At 49.8% G+C, this 15,023-nt stretch overlaps 1 protein-coding gene across 2 annotated transcripts in view; it reads left to right on the top strand.

The window, feature by feature from the left end:
* The window catches only part of Smox (spermine oxidase), a 33,971-nt gene extending 19,357 nt beyond the window's left edge, over positions 1-14,614 (top strand). The window contains exons 2-8 of one of the 2 annotated variants that reach the window (XM_057781785.1): positions 862-1,095; positions 5,348-5,574; positions 9,493-9,666; positions 9,810-10,569; positions 11,489-11,649; positions 13,684-13,773; positions 14,178-14,614. In XM_057781785.1, coding sequence (XP_057637768.1) covers positions 888-1,095; positions 5,348-5,574; positions 9,493-9,666; positions 9,810-10,569; positions 11,489-11,649; positions 13,684-13,773; positions 14,178-14,315 — 1,758 coding nt within the window. In that variant the 5' untranslated portion in view covers positions 862-887 and the 3' untranslated portion in view covers positions 14,316-14,614. The remainder of the gene's footprint in view (positions 1-861; positions 1,096-5,347; positions 5,575-9,492; positions 9,667-9,809; positions 10,570-11,488; positions 11,650-13,683; positions 13,774-14,177) is intronic. The other variant, XM_057781786.1, reaches the window with a different exon arrangement.
* The last annotated feature ends 409 nt before the right edge of the window (positions 14,615-15,023 follow it).

Below are 15,023 nucleotides of genomic sequence, written 5' to 3'. Positions count from 1 at the left end.
CCAAACCATCCTGCTCATTCTGGGACTAGAGGAACAGTGTATTCCAGCTTGGGCCATCTCCTTTCCCTGCAGTACCAGCTGCTCAAAGGCTGGCATCTTTAAGCTGGCAGAGTATAACTGTCAATTTGATGTCTGGTCTCTGGTGCCGTGGGTCATCACAATTCACTGTTTCCTGGGTTCATTGCTGTTTTGTGGTGACTGTGGGGCCCGGTGGATGGGGAAAAGGACCCAGAATAGCAAGGCTTGCTGGGACACCAGCACTTTCTGGAGGAGTGGGGCGGTGAAGCCTTTGTCTTTCCCACCACAATGCCACCTCACCAAGACTCAGAAAGCCAGCAGAAAGACCAGGAGGAGAAAGGCATAAGGGGGTAGAGAATACTAGGGAAAAGCCAGGTGAGAAGGGGACAGAGCCCAGTGCCATGTGTACAAGTGTCCTGGGCTGGTGTGAGCATTAGGGGACTGTGCAAGTATCCTTCATATGTGTGAGTATCCTGATATCTGTGTGAGGAGCCTGGGGTTGGCGCAACAGCAGCCATGCTGAGTCGAACAGAACTAACATCAGGGTCAAACAGAACTAACTAACAAAGGCTGACTTTGGCCTTTTTCAGCTTCTGTTCTCAGTCTCTACTCTAGGACATGTGGATAGGGATAGGCAGAGCTCAAGAGATTTGAGGGTGGGGCTGATGGGGTCTACCTTTTGCCTGTTGGTAGGGCCTAACCCATGTCTCCCTGCCTGGCTCTCCTCTTTTTGCATTTTTGGGAGGTGTCTCTTCCCGATCAGGTCTTGGAGGGGGGGCAGCTGTGCTGTGACTGTTCCTTGGGTCGGGTAAGCTGACCTCCACCCGCTCCCTGTCGTCACAGGCTCCTAGAAGGTGAGCACGGACGGTATGCAAAGTTGTGAACCCAGTGGTGACAGCGCGGATGACCCTCTCAGTCGCGGCCTGCGCAGAAGGGGACAGCCTCGTGTGGTGGTGATCGGAGCTGGCCTGGCTGGCTTGGCCGCAGCTAGAGCACTTCTCGAGCAGGGCTTCACGGATGTCACTGTGCTTGAGGCTTCCAGACACATTGGGGGCCGCGTTCAGAGCGTGAGACTTGGTAAGCGTCACTCGGGCTTAGCTACCTCTGTGGCCATCTTTTGTCCCCCAATACCCTGGTCCTGCCTGAAATCTTACTAATTTGGTCTTGGGATAAATGTTTGATCATGCAACCTATGTGGGTATTTTCCAGAAGCTTCTTTTGCCTCTTGCACCAGCATTCCATTTTTAGAGGATGCTGGCTTGGTGCAAGACTTGGGGTGGACGGTGTTTGCTGGAGAGGGCATACTCAGAGTCAAACTATCTGAGGACTGTGGGGACTCATTTCTAATGTCACAGGAGGGGAGGCTGTATAACTTCTGATTAGTCATTAGTTTTTAGTATGAATTAGTGTATCATGACTGAATTCCAGGCAACAGGAACTAAGGTTGGTGGAGTGGAAGAGGTATTTAGGCTTCCTTGTGAGTGATACGTGGTTTTGGGATTGTCTCAATTCAGGTTGTAAATAGTGAGGACCCTGGAGAAAGCAGCCAGATGAGAGACGTGCCCCTGGGGTAGGGAGACTTTGCCAGGGTTCTAGAGAGCAGGGATAGTTCCTGAAATGGAGCTGGTGATTAGGGCTTCCACAGCCATAGCCTGTGTGGGGTGTTGTGGCCGGTGGTGGGTCAAGTGTGTTGGGATTGTGATGATGACCCAGTGAGACCTCATGCTGTGACCTGGAGTATATGAGTGACGTGGATACTCTTAGATTAGTGTGTGTGTGTTTAGAGGCTAGAGGATGATATTGGGTGTCTCCCTCAATGGCTTTCTATCTTTTTTTTTTTTTTTTTTTTTTGAGCTAGGGTCTCTGGGTGACTGACCAGCAAGCCCTAAGGGTCCTCCCGCTTTGGCCAGTTATGGGTGTGCACTACCTTGCCTGGGTTTTTTTGACATGGATTTTGGGGGATCTAACTGAGGTCATCATGTTTTTATGGCAAGCACCTAGCTTTGCCTTCTGTTTTGAGACAGGGTTTCATTCTCCAGTTCTCTGACTCCCGAGTACTGAAGTAGCAGGCGTGAACCACCGCAGTTGTGCCTCTAGAGGATTCTGTATTTGCCGCACAGAGCCTATGTGCTTGCTTGCTTGGATAGGTGGTCAGGCTGAGAATCCACGAATATCAAGGACACCCTCGGGCCTTTTCCCTTCCTGTAGAGCTAGTGAGGATGTAAGTATCTTCCTCTAGAGCCATTCCTGGAAGGCACATAGGAGGTTTTGTTTCCCCTTTTCATGCACAAACTAGGTTGTCTCTTGGCACTAAGAACGAAAGTGCCATCCAAGTGCTCATAAAGCTGGGGCAGCCAGCGAGCCCCAGTGCCTTACTCTCTGTTGATGGGCTGGCTGGCAGCCTCAGGAGAGAGCAGTCCCACTTACGATTCTTGGGGCGTATTCAGAGTCTGATATCCAAACAGAAGATGGGGAGATAGATGGTCCAGTCCCTGGGGGAACTGACAACCGAGTCTGTGCAGGGAAGGCGTGGGGTGGCAGAATACTTGATGGGAAAGCAGAGAAGAAGGAGGGCACAGGTGGTGTGGAATGAGGAATGTGAAGGAGATAGGGGAGAGCTTGCTGCATGGGGTGTCTGTGTTGTATGCAGATAGGCAGGCCCCAGGGCCCAGTGTGTAGACTGACATGCTTCAGCATGGCATAGTGGCCATGTCCCTGTCAGCAGTGAGAACAGGGATCCAGAGACTCTGAGGACACCACATGCTGTGAGGAGAGTGGGCATGGGCGGGCACCTGATGCCCTTTGGAAGTAGAGATGCCATAGAGATGGAGTGGCAGAGACATCCTCAGCGGAGCCCTTATTCTGGTCCTCCCAGCTGCTGTCAAACCTTGGCCTGAATTCTCTCCCCACCTCTTCTCACATTTGAGGACCACCTAGAGAAGACAGGAAAGGTGTCTCCTTGCTTCTGACCTGCCCAGTCTCTGTGTGGCTTGGAACTTCCTACTGTGCCGGGGGAGGGGTCAGTGTTTCCCCGTTATCTCTGAACTGCTGACTGTTAATTCTCTGGGAAAGGGAGCCCACTGTGTTGAGTCATTTCCACTACGACCCCACCAGGCTCCAACAGTAGCTCTGAAACCACGGTCACACAAGAGAGTCTTGGTTAGTCTGGGTGGGTCACAGAACAAAATGAATAGTCATGAATGTTAGAGAGGAGTTTGTCAGGGAGGGGAGAGTGGTTGGTACTGCATTGTGTACGTGTGCAGAATGGTCTAAAAACAAACTTCACTATTAATAATAGCGATAACAATAACACCCCTCTTCTTCCTCTGCTCCCTTTGGGAGCTCAAACTAGAACAAACACTTCTGTTGCAAGGTCCTAGACTTTCAGCTTTTGGTGGCCTTCAGTCTGCCTGCTTACCCTACACCCAGGGGCCTGTGCATGCCTGCTCCTTTCAGAGATACAGACTGTCCTTATCTTGTGAGCTGGAGCGTGAGGTTGTGCTTTTTCTAGTTTTAGGCACATTCATGTTACAGGGCTATTTTTAGTAACTGATAGTTTAATTAGAAACATCCCAAGAAAGGGAAGGCATGCAAATAAGGAGCGCATGCCCAGTTCTTGGGGTGAGGGGCAGTGCTGCCATCTTTAGACTGTATCAGAATGAGCCACCTCAGATGAAACAGCTTAAAACGTCTTTTTATTTACTCACAATCTGTGGGATAGAAGCGGGGGCAGGACTCAGGTAGGTGGGTCTTTTTCAGGCTTTGCCTGATTCCTGCATGTCCAGGGTCAGTTAGTTAGGATCTCTAAGATGTCCTCGTCCTCATGTGTGGTAGGGGGTATAGGCTTTGGTCTAGGCTTATGTTCCTAGCAAGGTGAGCCTGTGGTTTTTTCCATAGTTATCATTTTAGAAGTTGATGGTAGAAGCCACGAGGCCCCTGTGCTGACTACTTTTGTGTCAACTTGACACAAGCTGGAGTCATTTTGGAACTAACCCCTTCCCCACACATCAAATTGGCCTGTGATGCATCTTCTTGGTTGATGATTGATTGATGTGGAAGGGCCCAGTTCACTGTAGGCGATGCCACTGTAAGCCAGTGGTCCTGGGTTCTCTAAGAAAGCAGGCTGAGCAAGCATGAGGAACAAACCAGGAAGCAGTATCTTCCATGGCCTCTGGATCAACTCCTGCCTCCAGGTTCCTGCCCAGTTTGAGTGTCTATCCTGGCTTCCCTCAGTGATGGACTGTGAGGTGGAGCTGTAGGCTAAAACAAATCCTTTCCTCCCCCAGTTACTCTTAGTCATGGTGTTGTATGACAGCAATAGAAAGGCTAACCTTCTTGAGCCCCTGAAACTGCAGGGTTTTTTACAGGCACATTCTGCTAATCAGAGCATGTCGCAGTCTAACCCAAATTCAAGCTGCAGACCCTGCCTCGGGGGGGGGGGATGGATTGGGGGCGTGCACAGTCATTTTGTCAGGGGTGTGCACACAAGGGTGGGAGAACTTACCGTGAAGTTGACAGGAAATGGACCATATGGATTTTGAGCCTGGCCTGCATAAGCATACACCACCAGTTGTTTCTCTGTGCTCTTAGGACCATGTTAACCTCTCTGGAAGCTAGGCAGGGAAAGTGGCCTCAGAACTTTGTAACATCTGAAGAAGAAACTGAGGCTCAGGACTGAGGCAGCTACCTCAGACCTGCTGGTTTGACTGGGGGTGAGGAGGGAGAATGGATTCCTAGGGCTCTTACATCTTGGATCCAGGTTGCTCCTCAACCCTCCTCAACAGAATCTCAGGGCCTGCCTTCCCCACTTCTTTGCCATGTGAAAGGATTTCAGGGCTTAACGTTTTCTGGAGATCTGGTTTGTATTCCTCACCCCTGGGGAAAATGCTCTGAACTGGAGTTGTCCTCTCTTTTCTGTCCTAGAAGTTTTAGAAGGGGGGGGGGGGATCTTCTGTCTGAGAGAAGGGGTCGGGCTTCAGAGCCACGGGGTACTAAGGAGCTAGACTAATACTGGCGATACCCACAGTAGTGTCAGGGATCTGGGGTGTAGTATTGTTTTGGGAGGTGACTAGAAGGAGAAATGTCTGACTGATGGCATAAGGTGACAGTGGACACATCCAAGGGTCACTGTGGGCAGGGCTGCTCCCTGCTGGTCACCTCATCTGATGGTCCTCTGTATGTAGGCTTTATCTGTTTGTCAGAGCAAGCTCCCAAGTCCTTTCCTGGCCTGTATTTGTGGGTGGGGGGCCTCTTAGGGGAGGAAGGGAAGCAGTTCTGTCCTTCTCTGGAGAAACCTGTGCCCCTCTAAGGGTCTGTTATTGTCACCCAGGACACGCCACCTTTGAACTGGGAGCCACCTGGATCCATGGGTCCCATGGGAATCCTATCTATCATCTAGCAGAAGCTAATGGCCTTTTGGAAGAGACAACAGATGGGGAGCGCAGCGTGGGCCGCATCAGCCTCTACTCCAAGAATGGCGTGGCCTGCTACCTTACCAACCGTGGCCGCCGGATCCCCAAGGACGTGGTTGAGGAATTCAGCGATTTATACAACGAGGTAAAGGGAACGCCAGGACAGTTTGGGGATATGACGCAAAAGTGCTGGGGTAGGCCGGGCGGTGGTGGCGCACACCTTTAATCCCAGCACTCGGGAGGCAGAGGCAGGTGGATCTCTGGGAATTCGAGGCCAGCCTGGTCTACAAGAGCTAGTTCCAGGACAGGCTCCAAGCTACAGAGAAACCCTGTCTCAAAAAACCAAAAAAAAAACCAAAAAAAAAAAAAAAATAACTGCTGTAGGCAAGATACTGATAGATTGTCTCAAAAAGGCCTTAAATGTCATCTGCTAGACTTCGCTAGGTGTTTGGTTGTGACAATTGACACTATGGTTTTTTATGGACACTCACCATTTTTTAAAAGCGTATCTTGGTTGTTCCTCGTATATAGCAATAGAACTAATTTTTGTGCATTGATCTCAATTCCCTGATGGTTATTATTTTAATTCAAATAACATATCTGTTAGTATATCAATTAGTATCCTAATAATATTTTTGAAATTATGTGTAGCCAGCATTGTTCAGGAGAACTCTTTGCACTGATGGAAATGTGTGGACCTGCACTTTCCAGTGTGCTAGTTTCTATACTTGTGGCTCTCGAGTAGTTGAAATGTAGCTAGTTAGACTATGCAGGAACTGGTAGATTAAATTCCCATTGCTACAGTATCTAGTGGTCGCTATATTGAGAATCCATCCTCGGAGTATTTCTTATTCTTATTACTTGGTTAGTATCACAATCCATTATTAGAGGTAGCGGCACTGCACACCTTTGAAGCATCCATGTCTTAGAAAAGTGGCAGTATTCTTAGTGTCTCTCAGTAGTACTGTAAGTTGCACTGAACAGATGAGGTAAAGTACAGGTCTGACTTTCTTATTGTCATGTCATGGCCCAGTTCAGGTCAGCACATGGCTGCTGAGCACTTATTGTGGAGGCCCCTGGCCCCTGGAGGATGTGCACGCTCTGTTTGTGTGTGTGTGCACCAACAAGCGTAGAGGCCCCTGGCCCCTGGAGGATGTGTACACTCTGTTTGTGTGTGTGTGTGCACCAACAAGTGTAGAAGCCCCTGGCCCCTGGAGTATGTGCACGCTCTGTTTGTGTGTGTGTGCACCAACAGTGACATGTGTGCAGCTCCATGGTTCCTTTTCACACACAAAAGTGTAGACTACCAGTGATCAGATAGTAACCTGGATGCTTCGAAGTGGTCTTCGCTGGCCTACACACTGGTTCTTGGCTATTGTAAGTGCTTTAAGCATGAATACTTATGTTTTTTTATTTTTTTATTTTTTAAAAATAGATCCCGTACAACTCAGCCTGGCCTTAAACTTGCTATGTAGCCAAGGCTGGCCTTATAGTCCTGATTCTTTTTTTCCCCACCTTTCGGGTACTGGGGTTACAGATGTGTGCCACCATGCCTGGCTATGTGGATACCAAGTACTGGAGTTACAGATGTGTGCCACCATGCCTGGCTATGTGGACTAAGTGCTGGGGTTACAGATGTGTGCCACCATGCCTGGCTATGTGGATACCTTCTGACAATGACTCTCAGTGGTCCTGACTTGTTCTGCTTCCTGTTGGTCAGTTTCACTTCTGAACAACAAGAATGGTGGCTGTGGAAAATAAAATGGATACGGTGGTTGTCAAACTGCCGTGCTGCTTAGGGACTGAAGGAAGAGGAATAGGTCAGGATTTCCTTGTGTAGCTTTTAGTTAGTGGTGGTGACCTTTCTGAACAAAGCCTGTGAAACTGTGCCTGAGGGTGGCTTTACTAGCAACAATGACTCTGAAGGGCCATTCATGTGTGTACATTTAGGTGTATGTGTGTGTGTACGTGTGTACATGTGTGTGTGCGTGTGTAGGTCAGAGTCAGCATTATTGGGTGTCTTCCTCTATTGCTCTCTACCTTACATTTTGAGACAGAGTCTCTCAGTGAATGTGAAACTCACGGTTTTAGCTGGAACAGCTGGCAGGTGAACTCCCAGGATCTGCCTGGCTCTGACCTCTCAGGGATTGACACATGCTGGGGATTCAAACTCGGCTCCTCATGCTTAAGCTCTTTACTCACTGAGCCATCTCTGTCTTTGTTTTTTCTTTTCTTGGTGCTGGGGATTGAGCCCAGGGTCTTGCCTGTGATAGGCAAGTGCTTTCCCACTAAGCTATATCTCCAGCCTTAGATGTAGACTATTGAGCCCTTAAGGTATAGGGCCTCTCAGACCCCCAGTTTTCTCATCTGTAAAATGTACATGGCTGTACCTACTACCCAGTATTACAGGGATTGGAATCCCAATGAAAAGCACCTAAGTATTGGTGTAGTGGTCCAAGGCCTGCCCCGCCCTTTTCCGTACCCTCCTTTTACGTGTGGGAGGATACTGTACCCACATGGTAGACCTATACCTAGTTAGTGATGGTGATATTTGCTACTTCTGAGCTGGACTTTGTGGTCTCCGGTGACCATGAGCTGAATATTAGTTACCATGTTGCTTATCTGTTAGGGGAAAACCGAGGGAGGAGAAGGAGAGTCCCCAGCTCAAGTTCTTGGTAGTAATCGTGCAGGAGGGGTTTGCTGAGACCCCGCCTACTGCTGGCCATCTAGCGTCTTGTGATTGTAGGCAGGACAAGTTGCACAGTTTCACCCATATTCTTCCCTATAATTTGTGCTGCAGAGGCCTTTACACGCCTGTCTCATGTGGAGGCTTTCTCCCGTGAACAGTGCTGGTTGGAGGAACCCTGCTGTGGCCCCACAGCTTGTGTTGGGGCTGCAGTGCAGAGCAGACCTTTCTCCCATGAATGCATTCTGGCCAAATCCAGATGCTCTTTAAGGAGGGAGCTAACCACTAGTCAGCCTGGCCACGAGGGGTCACAGCTGAGAAGCTCGCATTTGCTATAGAAATGACAGCAGAGGGTGGGGATCCTGCTGCCCTCCTCCTTGGCGCCTGCCTCCCTTTCTAAGGCCATTTATGTCTTACACTCTTCTCCTTGTTGCCTCTTCACCCCACAGTCCCTTTTCAGGTTTCTTGACGGCCTCACCCCCATCTTTGAGTGCGCAGATCCCTCTGCCTGTAGCGCTCTCATCTCTCATGGCCAGTGCTGTGTCTCCTAATGAGTCAGGGTTGCCTGGGTTGACCTTAGCACTCCTGGGTTCCTTGTTATCAGTGCCATGTAGAAATCCCCTTAGAGTGTCTCATCAGCTGGAGTATGGGCAGGGCTGAGGACTTCCTTTTCCTTAATACATCTGGGGTGTGGAGCCCACACATGCATGCTGAGTGAATGCTGGGGTCTGTCTAGGAGTAGACTTGTTCAGTGTTTGTGGGAGATGGGGGGATTATGGGACAGGCTTTAAGGGGAGGCAGAAGGACCCTGCTTCAAGGGACTGATGGTCACTGTGGATAAGGAGTGGGTTGGTGTTTTGCCTGAGAAATGGCTGCCAGGTGGTTTCTGTCTCTTGGATTGCTGGAGCCTCCAGAGATGCTCCCTTCTGTGCTGCTCTCTTCCCTCTAACTCCGTGTACATCAGATGAAATGAAGGGATTCTTACAGATCTGAGCCGGGGGTATCTGCAGGGGGTGAGTTTCCCACACATGGTTCTTGGAGAAGGTAACGTGTGCAGACCAAATTCTCCAGGGGAATGTGGGGCCCTTGCAGACATGCACACAGCCCATGAAGAGGCAGCTCCTTCTTCCAGGTTCTACAGGTCCCAGATGTTTGCAGTTTGTTCTAGTAAGGGTCCCAAGAAAGCTATGGGTCCATTGCACTTCTCTTACAGGCCTGGAGGTGAGGAGCTGGGTGACTGGGGCAGGTACCCTGCTCAGTTTCATGCTGAAGCCACAGTTGCAGCAGGGATACCTGGGAGCAGGTGGCTTTCTAGTTGGGCCCTGTTTGCTGTGGAGGTTGGTCAGAGTGCTCAGTCTCCGGGGCTCTCTCTGGCAGGTCTATAACTTGACCCAGGAGTTCTTCCGGCATGGTAAACCAGTCAATGCTGAGAGTCAGAACAGCGTCGGGGTGTTCACCCGGGAGAAGGTGCGCAATCGCATCAGGGATGACCCTGACGACACAGAGGCCACCAAGCGCCTGAAGCTCGCCATGATCCAGCAGTACCTGAAGGTATCTTTGCTGTGGAGTTTAGATGCCAGAGTGATAAAGACCAGTTCTGGGGGAGCCTGGGTCCAGAGGGCCGTGCTGCTCAGAGCTCTCGTTCTCTGGCCCAGCCCTGCCATCACCTGGCTTCTCTCTGGGTCTTTCCACAGGTGGAAAGCTGTGAGAGCAGTTCCCACAGCATAGATGAGGTGTCCCTGAGCGCCTTCGGAGAATGGACGGAGATCCCTGGCGCCCATCACATCATCCCCTCGGGCTTCATGCGAGTTGTGGAGCTGCTGGCTGAGGGAATCCCCCCACATGTCATTCAGCTGGGGAAACCTGTCCGCTGCATCCACTGGGACCAGGCTTCAGCTCGCCCCCGGGGTCCTGAGATCCAGCCCTGTGGTGAGGGTGACCACAACCACGACACTGGGGAGGGTGGCCAGAGTGGAGAGAGTCCCCAGCAGGGGAGGTGGGACGAGGATGAGCAGTGGCCAGTAGTCGTGGAGTGCGAGGATTGTGAGGTGATCCCAGCGGACCACGTGATTGTGACGGTTTCACTGGGCGTGCTCAAGCGGCAGTACACCAGTTTCTTTAGGCCGTGTCTGCCCACGGAGAAGGTGGCTGCCATCCACCGCCTGGGCATCGGTACCACCGACAAGATCTTCCTTGAATTCGAGGAGCCCTTCTGGGGCCCTGAGTGCAACAGCCTGCAGTTTGTGTGGGAGGATGAGGCAGAGAGTTGTACCCTCACCTACCCACCTGAGCTGTGGTACCGCAAGATCTGTGGCTTCGATGTCCTGTACCCACCAGAGCGCTATGGCCACGTGCTGAGCGGCTGGATCTGTGGGGAGGAGGCTCTCGTCATGGAGAAGTGTGATGATGAGGCCGTGGCTGAGATCTGCACAGAGATGTTGCGACAGTTCACAGGTGGGTCCTGTGTCCATGCTGCTCCCCTGGGGCCTGGCTGCTTTCTCAACCCCTAGGTCTGTAGCAGGTCTACCCTTTCTAGATTGTGGTACTGAAGGGGCTGTCCTATTGGGATCCATGTTTAGCCTGTCACCTCAGTTGCTGTCACTCCCAGTTTGGAGTTTGAATGACTCAGAGTGATGACTAAGGACTTCATGGTGAAAAGGACATGTGTCGTCATCACCAAGAGATGGCTATTTCCTCTTGCATAACATCTTGTGCAGAGGTAGATTTGTTTTTCTCTCATAGAGTGATTTTTTTTTTTTTTGGAGACAGGGTTTTTCTTTTTCTTTTTTTCTTTTTGTAATGCCCAGCCTGGCTATTGTATAGCCCAGGCTAGCCTAGAACTCATTGGGCTGTAGCTGACTGGGCTTTGAATTCAAGATCGTCTTGTCTTGGCCTCCTGAGTGCTGGAACCAGTCATATGCTGTCATACCCTGTGTCTTTGGTTGTTTTAGTTGGTTATTTCCTGCCCGCTGTTGCAGGAGAACTTCCCAGGAGCCCGTGATATTACAAAGAAAGGAAAATATGAGTATCTGAAATTGATCTAAATGCTGCTGGGAATCGATCCTAGGGCCTCATGAGTGCTAACCATGAGATATACCACTGAGGCACCTCCCCATCCCTCAAATACTTTGAAGTAGGAAAACCAAGGCCTTGAGATAAGCAGTGTTTGTTTTCTGGGGGTCACCAGGAAGTAATGAGTTGGGAGTACAGTTTGAGCCTGGTCCCCCTCATTTTTCACAATCTTTTATGCCTACCTCTTAGCTCCCTGAACCTTCTGGAGCCCAGGAGGGAGGGAGATTGTTGTCTTGGAGTACCTTCCTTATGTAGTCATTTCTTATGCTCCCTTGTCTTGGCTCTTCTGACTTCCCAATAGGGAACCCCAATATACCAAAACCTCGACGAATCCTGCGCTCATCCTGGGGCAGCAACCCATACTTCCGAGGTTCCTATTCATACACACAGGTGGGCTCCAGTGGGGCAGATGTGGAGAAGTTGGCCAAGCCCCTACCCTACACAGAGAGCTCCAAGACAGCGGTGAGTGGGCTGTGAATGGTGAGGACAGGCCTTGTAAGGGGTATTTTGCATGTGTCTAGTCCCGGGGTTGTGTAAGGGTGCCACGGTGAAGAGTGGTGGGGGTGACTCCCATAGTGAAAGAGAAAATGAATTATCAGACACTTAATATCTGGAATAAAAAAGTAGAATCACATAGAAAATTAATATTTTTTGAGCATAAATCGTTGCTTGCTGTGCTAGACAATAAGCTTTCAGCCACAGTTAGATTGAATTAATTAAGTAGAATTTAAATTAATAAATTAAAGTTTTAGTTCCTTGGTTGTAATACTTACATTTCAAGTTCAACAGCCTCATGTGCCTAATGGTTCCCACATTGGGTTATGTAGCACAAATGGTCTGTTGACGGCAGTGCAATATTTCCTTACTATGTTTTAGAGGACAAAATTGGGGCTGTAGCTTAGCTGGTAGAATACTTGCCTGGCGTGTCTGAAGCCCTAGGCACCTCCGAAACCTGCGTAGTGGTGCATACCCAAAATTCTATAGCACTGGAGAAGTAGAGAGGGAGGATCAGAGATTTGAAGTTATCCTTGGCTACATAGCTTGAGGCAAGTCTGAGAGAACATAGAGCAAAGTAAAACTTAAGAATACTGCCCTCCCCCAGATTAGGCCAACTCTACGCCAAGACGATCATAAATCTGAGGCCAGAAAGATGGCTTGGTGGGCAAGGGAGCCCACTGCCAAGCCTAGTGACTGACTTGAGTTCAGTCCCAGGACTCATGGAAAAGATGGAGGAGAGAATTGTTTCTTGCAGGTTGTTCTGACTTCCATTCTAACTGATGGTGTGTGTGTGTGCATACGCATGCACGCATACATGCACCGTTAAACACTGGGAGAGATACGCTCCCAATAGTAAATTCTGTCCACTAAGCGTGCACATACATTAAATGTTAAAATGCAGCAATTATATTTAAAGCAATTCTTTGAAATCACCTATGGCGATTTCTGTCAGCTAAGGTGTGTCTGTCTAGCTGTTCTCAGAGAGGGCATTGTCCTACAAAGGAGACCTCTGGTTGTGACAGAAACAAAGCAAAGCAGAAATATGAACAACAATCTGCAGGCTAGAGGGAGGACCAAACATCATGAACACCTGGCTGCCATGGTCAGTCACCTTGGTCTAAGAGGGCTGCAAGAACAATGGCTCTTATGTCTTCGACTGATAGCAGGAAGAAAAGTCCATGGACCAGAAAGGGGACTTCTTGGAGCTGAGACAGCGTACATCTGAAGCTTATTGACTAGAATTTAGTTACATGATTACACATTGCTGACAGAGAGGCTGAGCCATGTCATTTTTGTTTTGAATGACTTTGGAACCAGTTAAGAACTAGGACTTGAGCTGGGAGTGGTGGTGCACACCTTTAATCCCAGCACCCAGGAGGTAGAGGCAGGTAGGAGTTCAGGCCAACCAGGCTATATGTTTTGAGACCATGTCTCAAAACAAACAAACAAGTAAGCAAAGAAACATTAACCAGAAGAACCAGGGCTTAACTAAGGAGAGAAGAGAAAGTGGGTGAGCGTGGGAGTGGGCAGCTTGTGCTTGGTCACAGCCCATCCGTCTTTCCATTTAACAACCTCCCTGAGCTCTTTATTGGTGGGAACAGCTCACCTGGGACTCGTTAGGGGCGCATGCTCTTGGTCTAGACTTGGAGGATTCAACACTACATTCTTAGAAAAGTTCACATTCGAGTTTGGTGTGCAAGAAGCTGAACCGTTCTTGGACTCACTGAGATACCTGCTTTCTTGAGATTGAGCCTGGGCTAATCCAGAGAACTCACTGTCTTCGGTGTGGTGACTTTTCCCTCTGGCTGACTTCCCTTTGCCTGTTAACTCACCCAGCATCCTTTGAGAAGCAGTGCCAAGGTCCAGTCCTCCAGGAGGCTTTGTGGGGGTCTCCCAGACATTGAACCTCTTTTCTGGGCTTTTAGCACCTCACCAAACACCTATTATCACATACGACACTGTTTAGTAACTGGGTTTCGTGTCTGGCTTCCCCACCAGCATGGAAGCTCCACAAAGCAGCAGCCTGGTCACCTTTTCTCATCCAAGTGCCCAGAACAGTCCCTGGACCCTAGTAGGGGCTCCATGAAGGTTTGTTAAATCACCACCTGACTTTGCTGTTTACACTCTTCCAGATTCTAAGTGCTTACACTCATAGTTTAATCTTTACAGCCGGCCTCAGAAGTAGGTGGTATAAATCTGTTTGACCGATAAGAAAATAAAGGCTTAGGAGGGCTATTCTTAAGAGGTAAATGGAGCCTTTGGGACTGTGCAGCCAGGACTTCTCACAGCCTTAGGACAGAAGGAACTGAGGCATGGGTGTATGGGGAAGGATTGGGAAGGTGGCGAGGTGGGTGGGTGAGTCTTCATCCTGTGGAGGACACCTGCATCCTGCTTACTCGTGTCTGCCTTGTAAGAATAGGGGTTCCAGGGCAGCCAGGGAGCCCACTGTCTCTGCTGCTTCTCCACCCTCACTTCCACTTCCTCCCACTTAGCCCATGCAGGTGCTGTTCTCCGGTGAGGCCACGCACCGCAAGTACTACTCCACCACCCATGGTGCTCTGCTCTCTGGCCAGCGCGAGGCCGCTCGTCTCATCGAGATGTACCGAGACCTCTTCCAGCAGGGGCCCTGAGGGTGTCCTCACTGCCAAATGTGTTCCTTAAAGAACCACTAACTCGTGACCGCTAGTCCTTTCCCTTGCTCGTGTCCTCGTAATTGCCTAATTGTCTCTAGAATGAAATTTTATCTTTTGTAGTGGACAGTGGGCTGGCTTCAGACCTGGCCCTGTAGCTTTTCTTTTTCTCCAGGCTGGGTAATGATCAGGTGGATTTGGCTTCCTGCTCCTCCCTTTCCCCGCCCCCTCCATGTTATTGCAAGTGCCTTCAATACTTTGCATTTTGGGATAATAAAAGAAGTGACCCTTCCCATGTTCCCAGCCTCTCTCCTCGGTTCAGAGCCTCTGTGTACACATTCATTTAATCTCGTGCCTGCTCACTGTTGGGGCAAGGGACGGTGTTCAGGTTTGTTGACAAGATGCCCCTTTACACCTTCTGTTCCTGCCTGTTTCTTGAGTTCCCCATGAATACGCACTTCTCCCTGCCCAGTGCCCACTTCCTTAGGATGGGCCTGGTTCTGACCCCTTGCCCTTCTGGAAGCTTGGTTGGACGACAGGCCATATTCAATGAAGGTGAATTTTACAGAGGGATACCCTGCTTGTGGCTCCATGCCGGGGTCTGATGAGTTCACTGCTGGCCACAGGGCAGTGAGTCTAAGTCAGACTTTAAACTAACAATATGTGTTGGGTGTCTTTCATAACAGGACTCAAACAATGTAACGTGGG

This window comes from Chionomys nivalis, chromosome 9 (genome assembly GCF_950005125.1).
Source record: "Chionomys nivalis chromosome 9, mChiNiv1.1, whole genome shotgun sequence".
Taxonomy (NCBI): Eukaryota; Metazoa; Chordata; class Mammalia; order Rodentia; family Cricetidae; genus Chionomys; species Chionomys nivalis.
The sequence above is the reverse complement of the archived record's forward strand: the minus strand, read 5'-3'. Positions and strand labels throughout refer to the sequence as shown.